This window comes from Medicago sativa, chromosome 7 (genome assembly GCF_051527215.1).
Source record: "Medicago sativa cultivar Bolivia chromosome 7, Bolivia_mono, whole genome shotgun sequence".
Lineage (NCBI taxonomy): Eukaryota > Viridiplantae > Streptophyta > Magnoliopsida > Fabales > Fabaceae > Medicago > Medicago sativa.
The window spans coordinates 5,484,775-5,504,970 of record NC_140755.1 but is presented as its reverse complement, the minus strand read 5'-3'; the positions used below and the strand labels follow the sequence as shown (position 1 = coordinate 5,504,970).

The window sequence follows — 20,196 nt, the reverse complement described above, 5'->3', positions numbered from 1 at the left end:
CTTCGTCTTCCTCCGCCGGTTTCTGGAATGAAACGGCTGGAGACGATGAAGATTCATCGGAATCTTCATAGTCACCGCCGTGAATTCCAGATTCCGGCAACACTCAAATCTCTCTCATCTACTTGAATCTAAACCCTAACTTATGTTATTTCTCATGCTGATTACGAATCTGGACTTAATCTTTTGAAATAAACGGTGAATCATCCTAGATCTATGCGTTAGGGTTTCGACTTTGAAAATTTTTCAAATCTTTCAAACTTTTTCGAACAAACAAGTCTTAAAACTTGTCGATCTGTTCAGATTCACCGTTTATTTTCTACTTTGAACCTTCAATGATGATTAAAACTTGAAAACGAGAGGGTTCTTGGGTATACCTGTTGAAAATTGGAGATACGGACTCAAAGAAAAAGGAGAAAAGGCGCTGAAGCTTCTTCTTCGTCTCTGAGGTAGGTTTTGAACGAAACTTCGAAAATAAATCGAAGCTTCTCTGTCTTCTCACCCTTCGTCTCTGTGATTTCGCTGGTTTTTTCGATTCCCTCTCTTCTCTTCTCAAACCTTCGTCTTGTGATCACCTACGGGTTTGAATTGCAAGAGGAAGAAGAAAACGTTCGATGATGAGGCTTTTCGCAGAAAAACCACTGAGAACAAGATGCGAAAAAAGCTTGAAAGAATCTTCGAATTGAATGGTTTTTGATTATGTTCTTGTAATATTCATGCTGAATTTGTGTAATTGTTGATGAATCTGGCAAGAATCAGTGATGAATTTGTGGATTTGTGTGTGTTTTTGATGAATTGGAAACGGTTACGGTGGTGACTGTGGTGGCCGTAGTAGTTTGTTACGGCGGAGAGAGTTGGAGGAGAGAGAGAAAGATGATTCTGTTATTGATGAGTTGGCAATGATTGTGTGGTGAATTCCCTGTGCAATTGGTGATGTGGCCTCTATTTATAGGCCAAGTGTAGTATTCTGGACCAATGTGTTGTTGACACCTGTACTGGACCTGTTTGATTCGAACTTGGGCTCAATTTGGGACCTGAGGACCTTCCTGCAATTCTGTAAAATTGAGGGACTGACTTGCAAAAATAGAAAAGACTTAAAAGGATAATCTGGACAAGATAAGGACCATTTTGCAATATTTTGGACTTAAAGGATTTGACTGTAAAAAAAAAACTAATCAAAAAAAGATAATGGACAAAAATAAAAAAGGAACAAGGACTAAAAGTGCAAAATTAGAAACCTTAGGACTTAGAACAAATTTAAAAGAAAAATAAAATTGGAATAAAAATGGTAATTTGACTAAACGTAAAGTGAAACAATTAAAACTGACAAAACGGACTAAAACGAACCAATGGCCTAAATGAGGTACTTTAAAGTACCTCTCTGCCGAAATTTCGTGTGAAATGACCAAAATGCCCCTGGGGCTAAAACGACTGGAAATGACTCAGATACGAACTTTAAAATGGATTTTTAACAAGGAATTGAATCAAAGACTCATATAAGCAACATTAAAAGACTCAGAGACAATTTTCAGGATTTAAACAGTGACCTGGCACTTGAAATGTCCAAAATGCCCCTAGGGGCAAAACTGACTCAAAATGACTTCAAAATGCAGACTTTGGAATGGATTTTGACATAGAATGAAACAGGGACTTATCCTAACCAAATGGAAAGACTCAAACAAATTTTTACAAGGCTGAAAGACACTTGACATAGGAAATGACTAAAATGCCCCTGCATGTGAATTTTGCAAATAAAATTGAAATAAAATGCAGAGAAAGATGTAATTGATCAGAGATAGTTCAAGTGACTTATAATGCAAGAAAAGAAGAATTGAACAAATATTTTTAGGTCCAAAATTAGGGTATAACAAGTGCCAACATCTGCACAGAGTTTCACGGACATGTTCCAACCTTTTATTGAGCAGTTGCAGGGAACATGTACAACATCTGAGAAAACGAGAATCTCAGAAGCATCATAGAAATGTTCTAGCACAAGTGCTAACATCTACACTGGTCTTGATTAGACATGTTCCTAGATTATCATGAAGACCATCAGACCATCAAGATGTTGCAACATGAGTGCCGACATCTACTCAACACCAGACATAGTTGCAAAATAAATGCAACAACATGAATCAACATATATATCATTCAGGCATACAAGCAGTCTGCAAGATTAGGAAATTAAGACAGACAAAATACATGCAGAAGAGCACATATACAGAAAAGGGAGTATAGATATACTTAGTATATCTAACTTAAATTTTTCTTCCCCTTTTTAGCCATAAAATATGCCAAACAATCATTGAAATAGGTGCAGGTGTAAATATACTAGTAGAATGCCAATGCCAATGTAAATATACTAGTAGAACCATAGAGTGCAGAGAAAACAGATGGTTACAGACCAAAACAGGCACACATAGGTACACAAAATATTCAGAGCATAGCCCACACACTAAAATTAGAAAAAGAAACATCATTCAGCAGTTCCAGAACTGCTATAAGAATCTTCCCTGCTGTCCTCATTGCCATTGTCTGCTTCATCTGCTCCTTCCTCTTCCTCCTGTTCATCTGCAGCTGTGTTTTCACTTTCCAGGGAGTAAATCATCAGCTCAAACTGAGCTTTCCTTTCATCCAGTAGTACACAGGTATTCTTGAGGGCAGCCACGATTTCCTGTTTTGTCATTGTTCCTGCAACAGGTGCACTTCCAGATGTTCCAACAATGTCAGGAACATGATCAGCACCAAACAGTTTCTGGTGCAAGGTTAGAGGAGATTTTCTCTTGGCAGGGATATCTTTTGCATTTTTAATATTGGGATGCTGGTTGAGAATGATGTTACAAAGTAAGGTAGGAAAAGCAATTGAAAATTTAATAGTATCTATTTTGGCATGCCTCATAGTTTGTTCAAAAATATAAGCACCAAAATCCATCTTGGTCTTTGTACCTATAGCATAAATAAATCTCCCAAGCCCAGTGGCAACATCTGAAGAATGAGTGGTAGGTACCCAATTCACATCAGCAATTCTATTTATAATGACATATTTTACAGACAACTTACCTGATGAAATCTTTTTCTTCTTGGACCAAGCTTTGACTTGGTTGGTAGTGATTTCTTTGCAAACTTGACTGTCAGTTGCCTCTAACTCAGAGAAATTATTTTCTTTAACACCAAGAAAGTTGTTGATGATGTTGGCAGAAAAATTGACACACTCTCCTCTCACGTACAACTTTTGATATTCTCTGCTAATGGGATTATCACAATCATTTGATATGTTTACCAGAAACTCCCTAACAAGTTGTTCATAGCAATTATCAAGATTGCAAACTGTCTTGATCAGACCTGCTTCTTTGATGAGTCCCATTACAACTTCAATATCTAATATTTCCTTCCCAAGCTTTCTTTCCAATGCTAGCCTCCAGTGATAAATAAACTTCCACCTTTGGGCGTTTTCAGACAGATGAAAAGAAACCTTGTCAATAGGAACATTTTCCACAGTCTGCACATTCTTCTTTCCAGCTGACTTCTTTTTGGTAGAGGAGATGATGTTTACAACATTTTCATTAACATCATTTTCAGATTCACTCATAGATGCAATTTTTCTCTTCTTTGTTCTTCCAGCTGTAGTCTTTACCTTCACCTTACTCCAACCTTTCTTTGGACATATACCAACATTCTTGGTCCTAGTCTTTGGAGTTTCAGCCTCAGAGGGAACTGCATTTCCTTTACTACTTCTTAGTCTTTTGGCAACACTCCCACCAAATTTCCTGCTCAGTGGAACGTCATCTGAATCTATATCATCAACATCTACCACGTACTCTTCATCCTTTTTACCAGCAACATCCTCCTCTGGACCACTCTCCACTTCATTCTTCTTTGCTACAGTCTGTTTCTCTTTTTCAGAGGAAGAGTTCATAAAATTATCACCAGACACTTGTTCCTGTTCAGACTCTTTCTCATGAGTTAATTCATCTTCAGGAGATCCATCATCATCAGGTTGTTTTTTCTGTTGGTCCAGGGATGTTCCAACATTTGGTTCATCATTCTTAAGATCATCACTTTTGTTAGGAGAGTTGAACAGTGTCTTTTGTAGCAATCTCCACATTAACATTAGGATCATCTACATACATATCTTCGGAACGATCTATGGCTTTGTTCAAGTCCTATAAACCTAATTTTCTACCAGATTCAGGTACAACGGGAATTAGGGTTTTACTAGAGTTACCTTTTTCAACCTTGGGTGAGGCATTCTTGGTAATAGCTTCATTATCAGCATCGAGAGGATCCTTCTTAAAACTGCCAACATTAGGTTCGACAACGGTGAAGATGAAAGGATTCTCCTTTTCATACAAGTCAAACATGCTCAAAGGCGTTTTTGATTCACCCCTTTTTGTTTTAGGAGCCATTTTCTTCTTCGAAGCACACTTTGCTACAATTTTCTTCTCAGATTTCAGAGAAATCATAGTTGAGATGGGATCGATCATTTTAGAAGAATCAATTTCACGAGGTTCTGTGGCTGAGCTTTCTTTGGTGGTCTGTGGGTCGTCTTTGAAGATCATAGCAACTAGATTGATTTGGTGAGAGACAGTGACATGATGAGGAAGAAGGTGTTTCAATGTGAAGAAGAGAACACACACGATTTCTCTGAATTTGAGTGAAGAGAAGGACAAGGTAATGATGGGATGGAAGTTATTGCGTGTGGTTGATGGTTTTAGAGAGGTTAGAGAAATTTGCCCTAGATTAGTGTGCAATAACAGAGCATATTTGAAATCAATTAACTGCCACAATTTCTCTTGCAATGCAATTTCTAAATTGCCCCTCAAATCTTTAAGAAGCTTGTAATCCAAGATTTTTAAATTAAAGGTGACTAATTTACCTTGAGACTCAGGTGTTTTCCGGGTTGTAATGTTTTTCTCACGAGACAAACTGAGACAGATAAATTTAAAGATATATGAATTTATCCAACTGTACTGGGAAGTATCTTGTGGAACAATAACTGTGCTCAAGTTGATGCGGCATAATGTTGGAACATCTTGTTCAACATAACATTTTAATAACCCTTTTTTCAGTATCACATGTTTTGAGAGTCTGTTCTCAACTGAAATGAACTTATCTTCACAAGTATATTGAGACACACATTCACTTTTCTCTAAAATCAAAGCTTGATTAAAACCAGTCAATTCCTTAGTCTGATCTTTGTATGGTGGAAACCACAAGTAACAATTACCTTCAGATTTGATACCTCTCACTATTACTTCCCTTTTCTTATCAGTCACAAAACAAGCAGATTTGCTTAAGTCCACACTCATCCCTTGATCACACAGTTGACTTATACTAACTTTATTGGTGGTTAGACCGTTTACCCATAGAACATTATCAAGTTTTGGTGACTCAGGGCTGATCAGCCTTCCTGAACCAAGAATTTTACCTCTTGTCTGATTTCCAAATACAACATAGCTGTTGGTACAAGTTTTCTCAATATTAAGAAGATCTTTAGACCCAGTCATGTGTCTAGAGCATCCACTGTCAAAATACCATCTTTCCATAGAAGATGTTTTCAGAGAGACGTGAGCCATCAATCCTACATTATAAGTCTTAGGTTTCCATACTTTCTTGACAGTTTTCATACTTGGTTTATGTGTCTTCTGATGAGATTGTTGTGTCAATCCATATAACCTATAGCAGAAAGGTCTTATGTGCCCCTTTTTCCTGCAAAAATGACATATCCTGGAAAGAGATACCTTTTCAACTTTAGGAACCTGATGTTTCTTGGTATGTTTCAACATGCCTTTGCTTGCTGTTGGATCATTTGTTCCAGTGGAAGCTACAAACCTTATATTCTTTACAGGTCTCTTTTTCTTAGCCATCCCATAATCTACTAGGGCCTGGGCAAAAGTCTTGGCTTGCTGACTCTGATCTGATGGTTTAGAAGTGAATCCTATCCCATTTGGTTTACCCTGAATTTGCCTTTCCAGAATCTCATCCAGAACTTCTGTCCCAGTGGTCATCATTTTTACTTGCTTCATGACATGATCAAGTTGAAAATTTAGATGAATTACCTCATTCTTGAGTTCTGAAATTTTTGCTAGATGGCCAATATTTTCCATTTCCAACTTGTTGGTGATGTTTTTCTGTTCTTCAAGTTGTTTATAGATGTCTGTGTTACTGTCATTCAGTTTTTTATAAGAGACTGTTAACTCATCAAAAGCCAGGTCTTCATCACAAGATTCATCCTCAGACAAAACTCTTCCAGTCAGTGCAGCTACATGTTTAATAAATTCATTATCCACATCTCTTTCAGATTCATCATCATCAGTCTAAGTAACAATTAAATTTTTCTTTTGTTTCTTGAGAAAAGTTGCACATTTAGGTCTAGTGTGACCATATCCTTCACATTCATGACATTGAACTCCCTTGAATTGATTGTTCTTCTCCTCAGGTCGAATATTCTTCTTATTACTGGTTTGTTGATCATTGTTGAATCTGATGTTTTGCCCATTAGGTCTAGATCTCTTGTGAACTTTCTCTAGAATTTTGTTAAATTGTCTACCCAGCATGACAAGATTTTCTGACAAGTCTTCCTTGCTCACAGGATCTCCTGGTGATTCATCATTCTCAGTTCTTGAAATGAGTGCCCTACTTTCACCTTTCTTCTCAGTTTTGTTGTCAATAACTAGTTCAAAATTTTGAAGTGAGCCTATAAGTTCATCAACTTTCAAACCTGAGATATCATGAGCTTCCTCAATAGCAGTTACCTTCATGTCAAACCTCTTGGGTAGTGATCTGAGGATTTTTCTCACAAGCTTTTCTTAGGGATCTTCTCTCCAAGTGAGTCAAAAGCATTAGCAATGTCTAGAATATTCAAGTGATAATCTTGAATGCTCTCATCTTCTAACATTTTCAGATTCTCAAATTTAGTAGTAAGAAGTTGGATTTTAGCAGTTTTTACCTTAGTTGTGAATTCATGTGCAGTTTTGAGAATCTCCCAAGCATCCTTCCACAGTACATTGCTTGATCAATCTGAACATGTTCTTGTCTAAACCATTGAACAGAGCATTTAATTCCTTTGAGTTTCCAAGAGCCAATTCATCTTCAGCAGCACTCCATTCTTCTTCTGGTTTCAACACATCAGTCCTGTTACCATCATCATCAAGTGTCACAGGATGTTCCCAACCTTTCAGAACTGCCATCCAGGTTTTGCTGTCAATAGATTTGAGAAATGCACTCATGCATGATTTCCAATAGTCATAGTTAGAGCCATCCAAAAGAGGGGGCCTGTTTACAAATCCACCTTCCTTGTCCATGATGCTAGAATAGAACTCCATGGAGCTCACCCTAAAACAGGCAGGGTGCCTGCTCTGATGCCAATTGAAATTCTAGCGTACTTGTTTTAAATGTTCTGTCAGATGTTTTAACGTTTGCAGTGTTCTGTTTAATGTTCCAACATCGCGCGACATAACAGAAGTAAAAACAAGAAAAATAAACGACAAGAAAGTAAAGAACACAGTGAGTTTGTTGACCCAGTTCAGCACAACACGCTTACATCTGGGGGCTACCAAGCCAGGAAAGAAATCCACTAGTGTAGTCCTTATTCAATAGCTCTCAGCAAACTCCTCGTTTACACTATATAACCTAGGACCTACCCGTCTAGACTTCAACATATGAACTCCTAGATCTGAGATCCCATCTCACTATCCTAATGGTCAGTCACTGCCCCAGTGACCTATCATACCTCAACCAAAACAAAAGTAGAAGTTACCTTCCAATACAATCAACTAGAACCTTGTTTCACAACTTCGGTCTAGTGCACAAGAGTATCAAACTCACACACTCAGTCCTAAACAAGTATCATAGACGACACAATAAAGATACACAGTAAGAGATTCTAGACTTGCATCAGAAATGATACAAGAACAGAATACATGAAGACTCAAACCCTAAAAATCTAAACTTTTTAGTATGACGGCTTGAATGAGCAATTTGGTCTTGAAGTCTTCCTTTTATACTGAAGCAGCTTGGGCTAAATAAATCATTGGGCTTCAGTAACTTGCAGATCGGTTCAGCTAACCTGCAAAACAAGAATCAAAAACAAATTTGGAAAGTCCTAAAATGTCGGAACATTTATAGGAGCGTTCCAAATAATAACATGTAAGTTCAGATTGTAACCTAAGAGGGGGCTGAATTAGGTTTCTAGGAATATTGGTCAATTTTTAAGAGTTTCGCGTTATTGATTATTTTTTCGGTAAATAATGATGAAGGTATGAATGAGGAAAAATAAAAGAGTAAGGGAAGAAGAAAAGACACAAGAGAATTTATAGTGGTTCCCCTCTAAACCTTAGGGTCAGTCCACTCCCTTCACACCCCCCGAAGGAATTCACTATGTTAGAATCTTTGTTACAAGCAATCTCACCCCAAGACCCCCTAACAATCTTTCCAACATAAACACAAGAAAGAAACCCTCTCTCTTGATTACAACACAAACACCAAACACTTTTGGTGGACTTTGAATCTTCCCAAATCAAAGAACCTTTTACAACAATCACAAGATAGCACCCCACTATCTTTAACAATAATTCTCACCAACAATGGCAAGAAACTTTACAACAAAATAATTGAAGAATAACAAATGTATGGGTGTATATCTTTATCAATATCACTCTAACAAATGAACTTAGTGCTCAGAAATTTTTTTAATAAATGTTAAAGTATATGCAAAGTTTTCCAAACAATTTGAAAGTTTAAAAGCAAGTGATATTGAAAATGTCAATTGAGATAATGAAAGTTGTTGTATGTAAATTGCTTTGATTCTCAATTGAATTTATAGAGGCTAAAAAGATGATTATGAAGCAATACTACTTTTCAAAAAAGAATTACCAATGAATAGAAACATATTTGAAAAGACACCTATTCATAAAATTGTGTATGAAATGTTTCAAAGAAATAACTAGCCGTAGCAATATAAAATCAAGTAGCCGTTGGACATAAAAAATTAGCCATTGAATACATATAAACCAGTTGGGCAATATGTAATCCTTTTATGAATCAAAGTCATTCAATTGTAATGATATAAAACTTGATTTCAATTCCAACGGTACAAGTTTAATTGCCAACAAAAAATAAGTTAAATGAATTCAAAACTAATTCAATTGCAACGGATAGAAAAACTTGAAACCATAGTGAATGCAAAACTGATTTTTAATATATAATCAAGTCTAAGAACAAGTCATGCTAACTATAGCTTTTAATGTAAAAAACTATTTATGAAATTTTCCAAAGATAATTATGGCTTTTATGCAAAAACATTTTTCATGCAAAATCACTTATATTTGTAAATCATTGTGAGTGTGTGATTAATTTTTCTGAGAGCTTTAGCATTGCTTCATTTGGAGACTTAAAAAAAATGTTTGTAATTATTTTCTTAGCATTCTAAGTTGTTCCATAATTGTTAAGACTGATAAATCAAAGATAAAGACCATACTTACAAAAATATAACAATGAAGCCTAAGTCCCATTATCTTCATTCTTCAACTTTACCCTCCATAAGCTTTCTTCTTTTTATGATGTGGTGTTGTTATCATCAAAACTCAGCCAAGAGTAAGAAGGAAATCTTCTTCACATAACAAATATTTCCTAAAATAAAATATCTACTTTAAAAATATTCCACAGCTGATTCTTAGATGATATGTGCGTTGCTTGATCAATAAGTAAAGGAAATATTGTTTCCTTAAACAATAAAGGGCGCGCATACATTTAGGCAAGAAACCAGGCACACTGAACCGTGCCAGGATGTTGGAACATTGTATCCAACATCTTACAGAGTTTCCTAACCACATGTTGGAACATTGGTTCCAACTTACAGAACAAGGATATTTGTTTTAGCAATAATGCAACCAACACAAATACCCAACACACATGTTGAACAAACATCACACCAAAGGTACCATGAAGCAACAAGGCCAAGGTTCCAAGAGATATAAAAGAGATACCCTCCACTGTCGAGCCGAGACAAGAAATCAAAACCAAATGCAACTTGTATACTACAAGGCATGTGAACAGCAACAAAAACAAGAGCCAATGGAGATGCATAGCCATGTGATGTGTCTTCAAATCATAGAGATCAAATCCATGTTGATGCATTCAAACCATAGACCAAAACCAACACTTCCAACAATGAGGTATAATAAAAAAATCCAAAGAAAAAGGTCTTCAATTGTCACAAGAGTGGACAAGCCAGAAACAAATAAAGAACACCAATAATCCATAGCCAATGATAAGAAAATGCAGCCGTATTGTTGCACAAAAAGAATGCAAACATGCAGCTCCAGAAACAGCAAAGAGGCTACAATGAGATGTTGTACAGACCTGTCAAGATTTTACAACCAAATTTCCTCTACAATAGGTGTTGCCACTTGCATAATGCAATCAAAAGTAGCACTAATCAACGATCCAGGAATAACAAAGAGGGGACAAAGTAATACAAATTGCCAACAAAGAAGCCAAGTCTGCTTGCAATCTTCACAATGATAAACATACCATAAGAAAATAATGGCAAATCTCATGCTTCAGATAGCAAACTAAGGCTTCTTGAAGCTTCAATAACACATGGCATCCTCATGGGAACCATCAAACAAAAGAAATGCTTCATATATGAATAAATCCTACTAATCTCCACTCATTCTCATGATAAAATATTGTACAAAATTGCTGAATATGCAACCACAAATAGGTAGAGAGTGATGGTATAAATCTGCATAGCCAAATAAGCAAGAGATGTACCACTAAATCTTGCATAGAACCTCATATATATCAAGATCAGAGATAGTAACTAAACTCCCAAACTTGTGGAAAACAGGACAATGGCAATAGCACACAAATTCTTCAAATATTTCACCCAAAGTGAAGACCAATGCTCCTCAAAAATATTAACATAAATCTGCCACATGCCACCTTCCAAACTTCACCTCAAGGAACATGTAACTCAAGAACTCACCTCGTGGATTTGATAAGCTTTGTGAATGGACATCAAGAAATAGTGAATTGGCCAATCTAACCAATCAATAACCAAAGGGATAGCAATATAGTAGTAAGAATCAAATTGATTCAACATCTAACACATGGATATGCTGTAGTGAAAACAAGGTTCACTGTTAAGAACTTTGCAAGACCAAGTGCACTTCAGTAACAATATACTTGGAATATTTATGAATCTAGCCATAGCAACAAATCCAAAAGGATGTGAAATCTACATATTTTGTACAGGTCAGATGCAAAACTATTGAAATCAGTCTTCAAAGATAACTTCTGTCAAACAGCTTGTGAGCACTATATTGCCTCACACCAAGAACAAACTAAACAAAGAAAGTATCTTAAGAAAAAGAATGATTGCAGTAAACAAGAGGATTACCACAACTAGAATCTGTAACTTGCGCTGCACCAACACAACACACAAACGAATCTGAAGCGATAAGTAGCAATGACATAGCAACAAACCGTCGATCTCAGCACCAAACTCCGAGCAAAATCTACGATTCTTCAAAACCGTCTAGTTGCAGAAGTAACTCAAAAATGTGATTATGTCGAAATCAAGAATCAGAGAGTGAAATGGAACAGTAACTAACTCGAATTAGAGAACAAAATAGAATTTGAACCCTAGAAATTGGGGAAAAAAGACGAAAACAAAATCAATTCAAATTCTGAACAGGATCGCTAATAAGAAGTGAAACGGAATCTCAGTTTTGAGATTGTAACAGAATCAAAGATGGAAACGAAAGATTCACACATATTCGAACAAGAATTGTGAAACCGAATCGCGAAATGTAATTACGCGAGAGAATTGAAACACAAAAGATGAATTGATGTAAGGAATTGATGTTATGAATCGAAACACGCGAGAGACTCAAGTACGAATCAGAAAGGAATTGATTGAGAAAAACAAACAGTGAAAAGGAATCGGAAACAGAGAGAACACGAAGGGAAAAAAATCCAAACAGAAAATTGGAATGAGGAAGAAAAGGATTTTCTCGAGAAAATGCAGCGAAAAATATCCTTCAAGGTGGATACCAGATTAGCTCTGATACCATGTTAGGAAACATGACATCCATGGAAGGAATGAGAGAAAAGCTATGAAAGTATCTTATTGATAGAAATGAATATTATTACAATTGAGAAAGTTGGTTATAATGTGACACCTTAAGCCTATTTATAGGCACTAACTAACTAGTAACTATATGACTACTATATATCTCTAATACTCATTTCCTATTCAGAAACTAAAGTGACTAATTTCCCAATAAAAATAGGGGTCCATTAAGAATGTTAAAATCATTGGATAATTAAAAATGTTAAAATCATTGGATAATGACGAATTAAGAAAACCTTACACAAATTTTAAGGTTGTGTTTTCTCATAAGGATATGTCGAATGTTGATGCAAATGATCATTTTTTTTGAATTGAATGTGTTTCAAATGATTTTGCTAAATGTATTGATGTTAGCATTTAGAATTCTTGAGTTTGTCAAAGCTATAGATTTTTATGCAAATGTTTCAATTCCATATCGAATTCTCTTAACTATGTCGATGACTATTGCATATGTAGAAGAAAAAAAAATTGAAGTTAAACTTATTGAAAAACTACTTGAGTTCAACAAAATCACTAGAAAGATTGAGAGATATGATAGAACATATTGATGTAGACACGGTTATTAGTGATTTTGCATCTAAAAATGCTCGTAACACTTGTATTGTATGAATATTTGGATGATAAATAAAAAATTCAATGTTTTTTCTATGAAGTCTGATGTTTTTACTAGCTTATTTTTTATTTTTAAAGTGATAAAAACTATCATCTTCAAGCAAATTAATTTTACACTTTAAAACATTAAAATGTTTATATACTTCTTAGTGAAAACCCAAATTGTAGGTTTATAGCTAGGTCATCAAAATCTCAGAAACGGACATATGAAATACTTGCAATAACCCAAAAATTCACATCATCTCCATATTCTACTAATAATTAAAAAATGGTATTATATTTTTTTTAATTGTTACTAGTAGTAATAAAGAGTGTTTTTTTAACAATTAAATTTATTTTTGAAAGTGAATACTGGTGCAGACCCTGGTGAATTCGTACGAGTAATTTGTTTTCTTCCAAAAACAAATCATAAAATTTACTTTTTGCAATTAGTAATTGTCGTACAATAGGACAAAAAACCTTTTACGTACCGATCCAAGGAATCTCTTTGGTCCCCCATCTCGAAAGCTTGACTGCATGAAAGTTTTTTTGACATGAAACTTGTGCGAGTAATAAGAGTATAGTTCAGATTCAGACCACTTATTGAAGAAAGTTTTTTTGACATGAAACTTGTGCGAGTAATAAGAGTATAGTTCAGATTCAGACCACTTATTGAAGAAAGTTTTTTTGACATGAAACTTGTGTGAGTAATAAGAGTATAGTTCAGATTCAGACCACTTATTGAAGAACTTCTCAAACCAAAAGATGTTATTAACTGCATCATGAAACAAGTTGTGAGTAATAATGAACGATTCATGGTTGGTGTAATCTCTTCACATACATGGAAAATATGTTATATCAAAAAAACATGAAAAACATGACCTACGTTTATATAAGACACTTCCGTGTTTGAGAATTTGCACACGAGACGAAATTGAACAAATCCTTCAAAGAAAAAGAAAAAAAGTAGGTTAAACAAAGTCATACTCATAGTTTTAAAAACCGGACCGGCCATCGACTCGGTGAGGGTACTGGGTCACTGGGTCATTGGTTGAACCACTGAGTCATTGGTTGAACCGCATGAAAGAATCGGATGACTCGGTCATTTCACTCGGTCTGATCTTTGTATTAAACAAGTTGACTCGGACTAAACAAATAAAAATAACACTAATAAATATTAAAGAAATCATCAAATAAATTAAGATTATTTCTCAAATTTGTTCTTCAAATTTAAGTCTATCAACTATAACATAATTATAATTATATGATGAAACACATAAATTAATTATAATATAGTTATGAGTATAATAAATTAAAACACTTATTTTTACTATATATTATCAAGATAAAATTAAATTGAAATAAAAAAAGTGAGAAAATATACAAGTTAAAATTTGAATTGAAGCATATATAATCATAATGTCAAAAAAGAAAAATGGAAGCATATATAATCACAGCATTTGGTATTTTAAATATATATAACTAGTAACATCCAAAAAATATCACAACAACCCAAATGCTTCAGTGGTGAAAAGAAGTACGTTATATATGCATGTCTCCTGTTCGATCCATGGCAGGTGTTGTTTTCTCTTTTTTAATGTATAAAAATAGCTGTTCATTCAATAAAAAAAATAAAAAAAACATTGACCCGGTCCGCTCATAAATTCGCCGGTTTTTAACCGGTTTGGCCGATTCACGCCGGTTCGCACCGGTTCAATAACATGACCGATCCAACTTGACAAACGAACCGGTTACCCCTCCGGTTCACGGTCGGACCGGTCCAACCGGCCGGTCCGGTCCGGGTTTCAAAACTATGGTCATACTAATTAAAACCCTATGTCTATGTAAATTACCTTAACAATTGATATATACTCCATCCAGGTACAACTATAAAACCTAGGGTTATTAGCAAGCTATAACTTAAAATTGAATATAAGTTGAAAAACATTAAGAACAAAATATATCAAATGTTTCTAGTTTGAATTACATTAAAAAAAAAAGAGCATAAATCACGTGTTTCCCACCATATATACCCTAATGGTTCATCATTCCATCTTAACCGGTGATAGCTTAGTTAAACATGATAACAATAATAAACATGAAATAAATGTTAGAAACACTCACTATCTAGCACTCTCTCTAACTACATCGTAGAGGAGGCGTTTGAATATGATTGAGCGTTTGTGTGTTTTTAAAGTAGTTACATAGAGTTTTCTAATACTTATTTTTAATTGGTTTGAGATAATACATTTTTTTTTGGTAGAAGGTTTGAGATACGCCATTAATATATTATATGTTAGATTTTAACTTTTTTATAATATATTCTTCAAAAAAAACTTTTTTATAATATCTAATCGATTATGTTTTTATTGGTGAATGAAGACAACTAATATTAATATTGGTAATTTTTATATGTGGTGGTGTAGCCCGTTTGTTTGTTTGGATATCGACTAATTTGTTGTAATTTTGTCTCTATTGTGACTTGTTGGACTCTATACTTTTGAGATTCTTTTTGGCACACCATGTGTTATTAAGGACGCTCCTTTCTTAGTAATATATCTCGTTTTTGCTTGTTCAAAAAAATATCTAATCGATTATTTACTACTCCCTCCGTTCCTTTTTAAGTGTCTTTTTATGGTGAATTTTTTGTTCTTATTTAACTGTCTTTTTGGTATTTTAAGGGTATGATTTATCAATTATACCCTTTGTCAGTTACTTTTATCTTTTTTAGTAAAACTAATTAATGCTATCTATTTGGAAAATTAAAGTTTGTTTTTTTAAACAAAGTTTGTTTGTTTTTTTTTAAACAAAATTTGTTACTTGTTATCTTCAAATTTAAACAAAATTTTGTTCCAAACAATGGTTTCAAGATGAGTTAAAATTCTATAAATAAGATGAGTAACAATTGTTAAAAATTTCAAGTTTGACTCTAGCATTAGTTGAAGCCTTAACTTTGATTAAAGGAGTTGGAAGAAAGTTAATTTTTCTTAACTTTTGATAAATGTGAAGTTGAAATAGTTTTTATATTGACTTACAATAATTAAAAAGATGTGCACAATATTTAGAAAATTGACAATTGTTTGTTGTGAGAAAGAGAGTGCGCAAAAAAATAGGAATTTGTTGGAGAAAAAGATAATAATTGTTTGTTACGGGGAAACATAACATATTAAATTTACTAGACTCTAACCCGTGCGATGCACGGGTTTTTTGTTAATTCTTATGCATTTGAAATTCAGTAACATATTTAACTATGATCATTGTTATTGTGAACAATTTTACATGCATAGAAAGAAACAATAAAAGAAAAAGAGGAAAAAAAATCAATTCACGGAATTTAGAGAGTAGGAAAAGAATCTAAAAATCATGATGAATCTTCAGATCACTTCAAATTATGTATTTCAATATAAGTCATTCAATCCGTGCAATCAAAGTTCTAACAACAATTAATACACCAAAATAACTATTTAATTTCAATTCATCAAAATAATTGTTTGAACAAATATTTAAGAACAAAAAACGATACGCGTAACTGAAGGGAAAGAAAATGACAGTTTATGAGAAGTGGAAAAAGTGGGATAAGAAGCGGTTAATGAGAAGTGGAAAAGGTGGGATAAGAAATGGGGGGTGCAACCAGATTTCTAACAACAATTAACACACCAAAATAATTATTTGAGAACAAAAAATGATGCTCATGATAAAAGGGAGAGAAAATAACCTTTATGGGAAGTGGAAAAGGTGGGATAGGTAGTGGGAGGCGGTTTTAGAATTTGAAAGCGAAATAAATTTAACAAAAACATGTGTGGCGTAATGGCAAAAACAATGAAAGATGACCATCAATAACGTGGTTCAACTCCCACCAAGGAATTTTTTCACAAAGCTTTTTTAAGCTAATCAAAAAGGGCGGGATTAGGGTCACAAAGCTTTTTTAAGCTAATCAAAAAGGGCGGGATAACGTGGTTCAACTCCCACCAAGGAATTTTTTCACAAAGCTTTTTTAAGCTAATCAAAAAGGGCGGGATTAGGGTCACAAAGCTTTTTTAAGCTAATCAAAAAGGGCGGGATTAGGGTTAATTAGGGTTGCTTTCAAGACTGTTTAACATTTAGATATACTAGACCATCGACCCGTGCTAACGCACGGGTCATACAAAAGAACAAATATAGCTCAAATATGAAAGTAAATACTTTACTTGAATCGAAAAATAGTATAATTCAATTCATAAAATAAATTGCCACAAACTTTTTTAATGTACCATATTAAACAATTTTCATGACATCGACCCAGTTAAGGTAACATAACATATAAATTTAATGGATTAGTCTATTGAAGAAAAGAAAATCCAACGTTTGTCGACATAAAAATAGTACCGATATGCAATAACAACAATACTATAAAACAAAGTGCTACACATTACGGAAAACTTCTCTGTAGACCACATTTGATGTCACATCAGTATCTTGGCCGTCCTCATCACATGATCGAAAGTACCAATCAACACCAGTTTCGACCTCACATACAGTGGCAAGTACCGAACCTTGACACACCTGTAAAAAAATTCATCACCTTTTGCATAAAAATCTTGAACATAAATATTGACTGGAATATAAAACGATATTTAAAAATTTCAAAAATAGACTGCTACCTGTGCTACCTGAGCTGACTCAATCATACTTTTGATTGTCATTCTCTTGGTATTACCCCAGTTGAGTATCAGCTTAGTCCCAAAAAACTTTATGTGGATGCATTGCTTTTTACCTAATATTCGATTGCCATTAAGTATCAGCTTAGTCCCAAAAAATGCATCAGCAATTCCATTGCACCTAGTTTTAACAAAGTGAACATCAAGTGAAAAATATTTTTCTAGTTCATGGGTGGATGTTAGTAGAAAGTAGAAACAAAAAACAATGAAATACCCAAATACCTGTGAGTCTTGCAAAACTGCAATATCAATACAACAGTGGAAGAGTTGTCATGGTTACCAAAAATGCTCACAATTTTGTCAGCATGTTCACCCCAAAGAGAGCAATGCAAACGTTTGTTTCTGCAATCAAATATTAGGTAATAAGCAATGCATCCACATAAAGTTTATCAAAATTATATTACATGAATGTGCCACAAATAAAATACAAATCTTACTCGAGATCATGTAAAGTGAGATCAATCACTATGCTCTTCCTGCCCTCCTTTTCCGTTTCCCTTATGTTACCACTTTCACTTACATGACCAATAACATTTGATATTACACATTCAGAAAGTAAAAACAATTGTAAGAATTTTCTCAAGGAGTGTAGAGAGTTATAACTAAATCTAGGACAATTGCAAAGTTTAATAGCTTAATTACAACTAAATCTAGGACGATTGCAAAATGAATCCTAGTAGTAGGAGAGACAATGGACATAATTCATTAGCAGATTTTGAGGAAGAACAAATACAGTAGATAAATTACGCTTGGTATTAGTGTTGTAGATAAAATACAGTAGATAAAATACAGTAGATAAAATACGCGTAACTGAAGGGAAAGAAAATGACAGTTTATGAGAAGTGGAAAAAGTGGGATAAGAAGCAGTTAATGAGAAGTGGAAAAGGTGGGATAAGAAATGGGGGGTGCAACCAGATTTCTAACAACAATTAACACACCAAAATAATTATTTGAGAACAAAAAATGATGCTCATGATAAAAGGGAGAGAAAATAACCTTTATGGGAAGTGGAAAAGGTGGGATAGGTAGTGGGAGGCGGTTTTAGAATTTGAAAGCGAAATAAATTTAACAAAAACATGTGTGGCGTAATGGCAAAAATAATGAAAGATGACCATCAATAACGTGGTTCAACTCCCACCAAGGAATTTTTTCACAAAGCTTTTTTAAGCTAATCAAAAAGGGCGGGATTAGGGTTAATTAGGGTTGCTTTCAAGACTGTTTAACATTTAGATATATAAAGATTGGAAAGATAAAGTGTGTGAAATAGGAATTTATTGGTGGATTAAAATGAGGGTATAATAGAAAGAAAATGTGCAAAAATACACATCGCTATTTTGATGTTAATTTTCTAAAAAGACACTTAAAAAGGAACGGATGGAGTATTTTATAGTAGTAAATTTCTAAGATAATGGATCATTATTCCAAAAAAAGATAACTGAACATTGTTTTTCCTTAATATTAATATTTATTTAATTTATTACTCCCTCCGTTTCAAAATGAGTGTCGCTTTAGCAAAAATAATTTGTTTCAAAATGAATGTCATTCTCACTTTTCAATGTACTATTAATTACTTTTTTCCAATATTACTCTTAATTATTGTTATCCACACAACTTCCAAAGTATCATTTTGTACTTTAATTTATAATGATGACAAATGAACCAATAACTAGCGAGGCTATTTTAGTAAAAGTATCATATCTTTGGGCAACATTATTCCATTCTTTAATCTGTGTGCAATTGACTAAAGCGATACTCATTTTAAAACGGAGGGAGTATATGTTATATTGTAAAACGTGTTATTTTACGATAGTAATATAGTATAAGCATTGATAAAAACAAATACATTTAAATTGGATTAAATGTAAACCTAACCAATTTAAACCATATTTAATTCATATCAGGTGGTCGATCTTTTATAGCCAACCCATTCAAACTAAATCAAACTTTATTCGGGAGAACTCGAGTTTAATTTTTAGGTGGAACAATTTTTTGTCATGTTATCCTCTTATCTCGGCCGAACTCCAGATTACCAGGGCTCCTTTTCCTTGAAAATCAAAGGGTTAACACAAAAAAATAAAATCAAACTTCGTATCCGGGCGGAAGCCCTCTCTGTCATGAAAAAAAGACAAACTTCGTGTGATTTTTTTAACTTAATTAAATTGAATAATCTCAAAACCAATTTAAACCGCAGAGCAAATGCCCATGATTGAACATTGTATCTTGACTATGTAGCACTTGATGACATTATTTTTATCTCTCTTTTAATCAATCATTTTCTCTCATCTAAATAATTTATTTTAATCTTTCATCTAATATTCTTTCTCATCTAAAATGCACTAATAACCAATGTCACGCAAAACCTAGGTCACCAAAGTGAAATCCATCTTGACCAGCCATTATACTCTAATGAACATTCATCCATTCATCATGCTTATTTCTCAAATAAGCAAAATAGCCAAATGTCATATTCCTCCACTTACCTCGCGCCCCCAAGGGAGGCTAACACTAGGAACAATAGTAAGCCAAATCTCAATGAATAGTTAACCAAATCTTGTAACATGACCCACTCTACACGTACATGTATATACACACCATATACCGTACTGAAAACGAAAAATCGCACCAATAGCATATTGAATGATGTTATATATTATTAATAATGTTGCCCTACAGATTTTGTGTGTAGTTGAACAACATTAGAAATATATTCAGTTCACATATCTCGTTCATCTCTACATGTTGAAAACTTCGTGTAAAACTAATTAATACGTG

The 20,196-nt window shown here is 34.0% G+C and overlaps 1 protein-coding gene and 1 long non-coding RNA gene across 2 annotated transcripts; both read right to left on the bottom strand.

Annotated features, from left to right (window-relative positions):
• Window positions 1-2,473: 2,473 nt before the first annotated feature.
• On the bottom strand, window positions 2,474-4,102 carry LOC146903753 (uncharacterized). Its single transcript, XM_085725395.1, has one exon. The coding sequence runs from the start codon at window positions 4,100-4,102 to the stop codon at window positions 2,474-2,476; it is 1,629 nt and encodes a 542-aa protein (XP_085581521.1).
• Window positions 4,103-17,009: 12,907 nt separating this feature from the next.
• On the bottom strand, window positions 17,010-17,538 carry LOC146903752 (uncharacterized). The gene is made up of 2 exons (XR_015020063.1): window positions 17,368-17,538; window positions 17,010-17,269 (listed from the first exon to the last, which is right to left on the bottom strand). It is a non-coding gene; the product is annotated as an uncharacterized LOC146903752 (long non-coding RNA).
• Window positions 17,539-20,196: the final 2,658 nt, after the last annotated feature.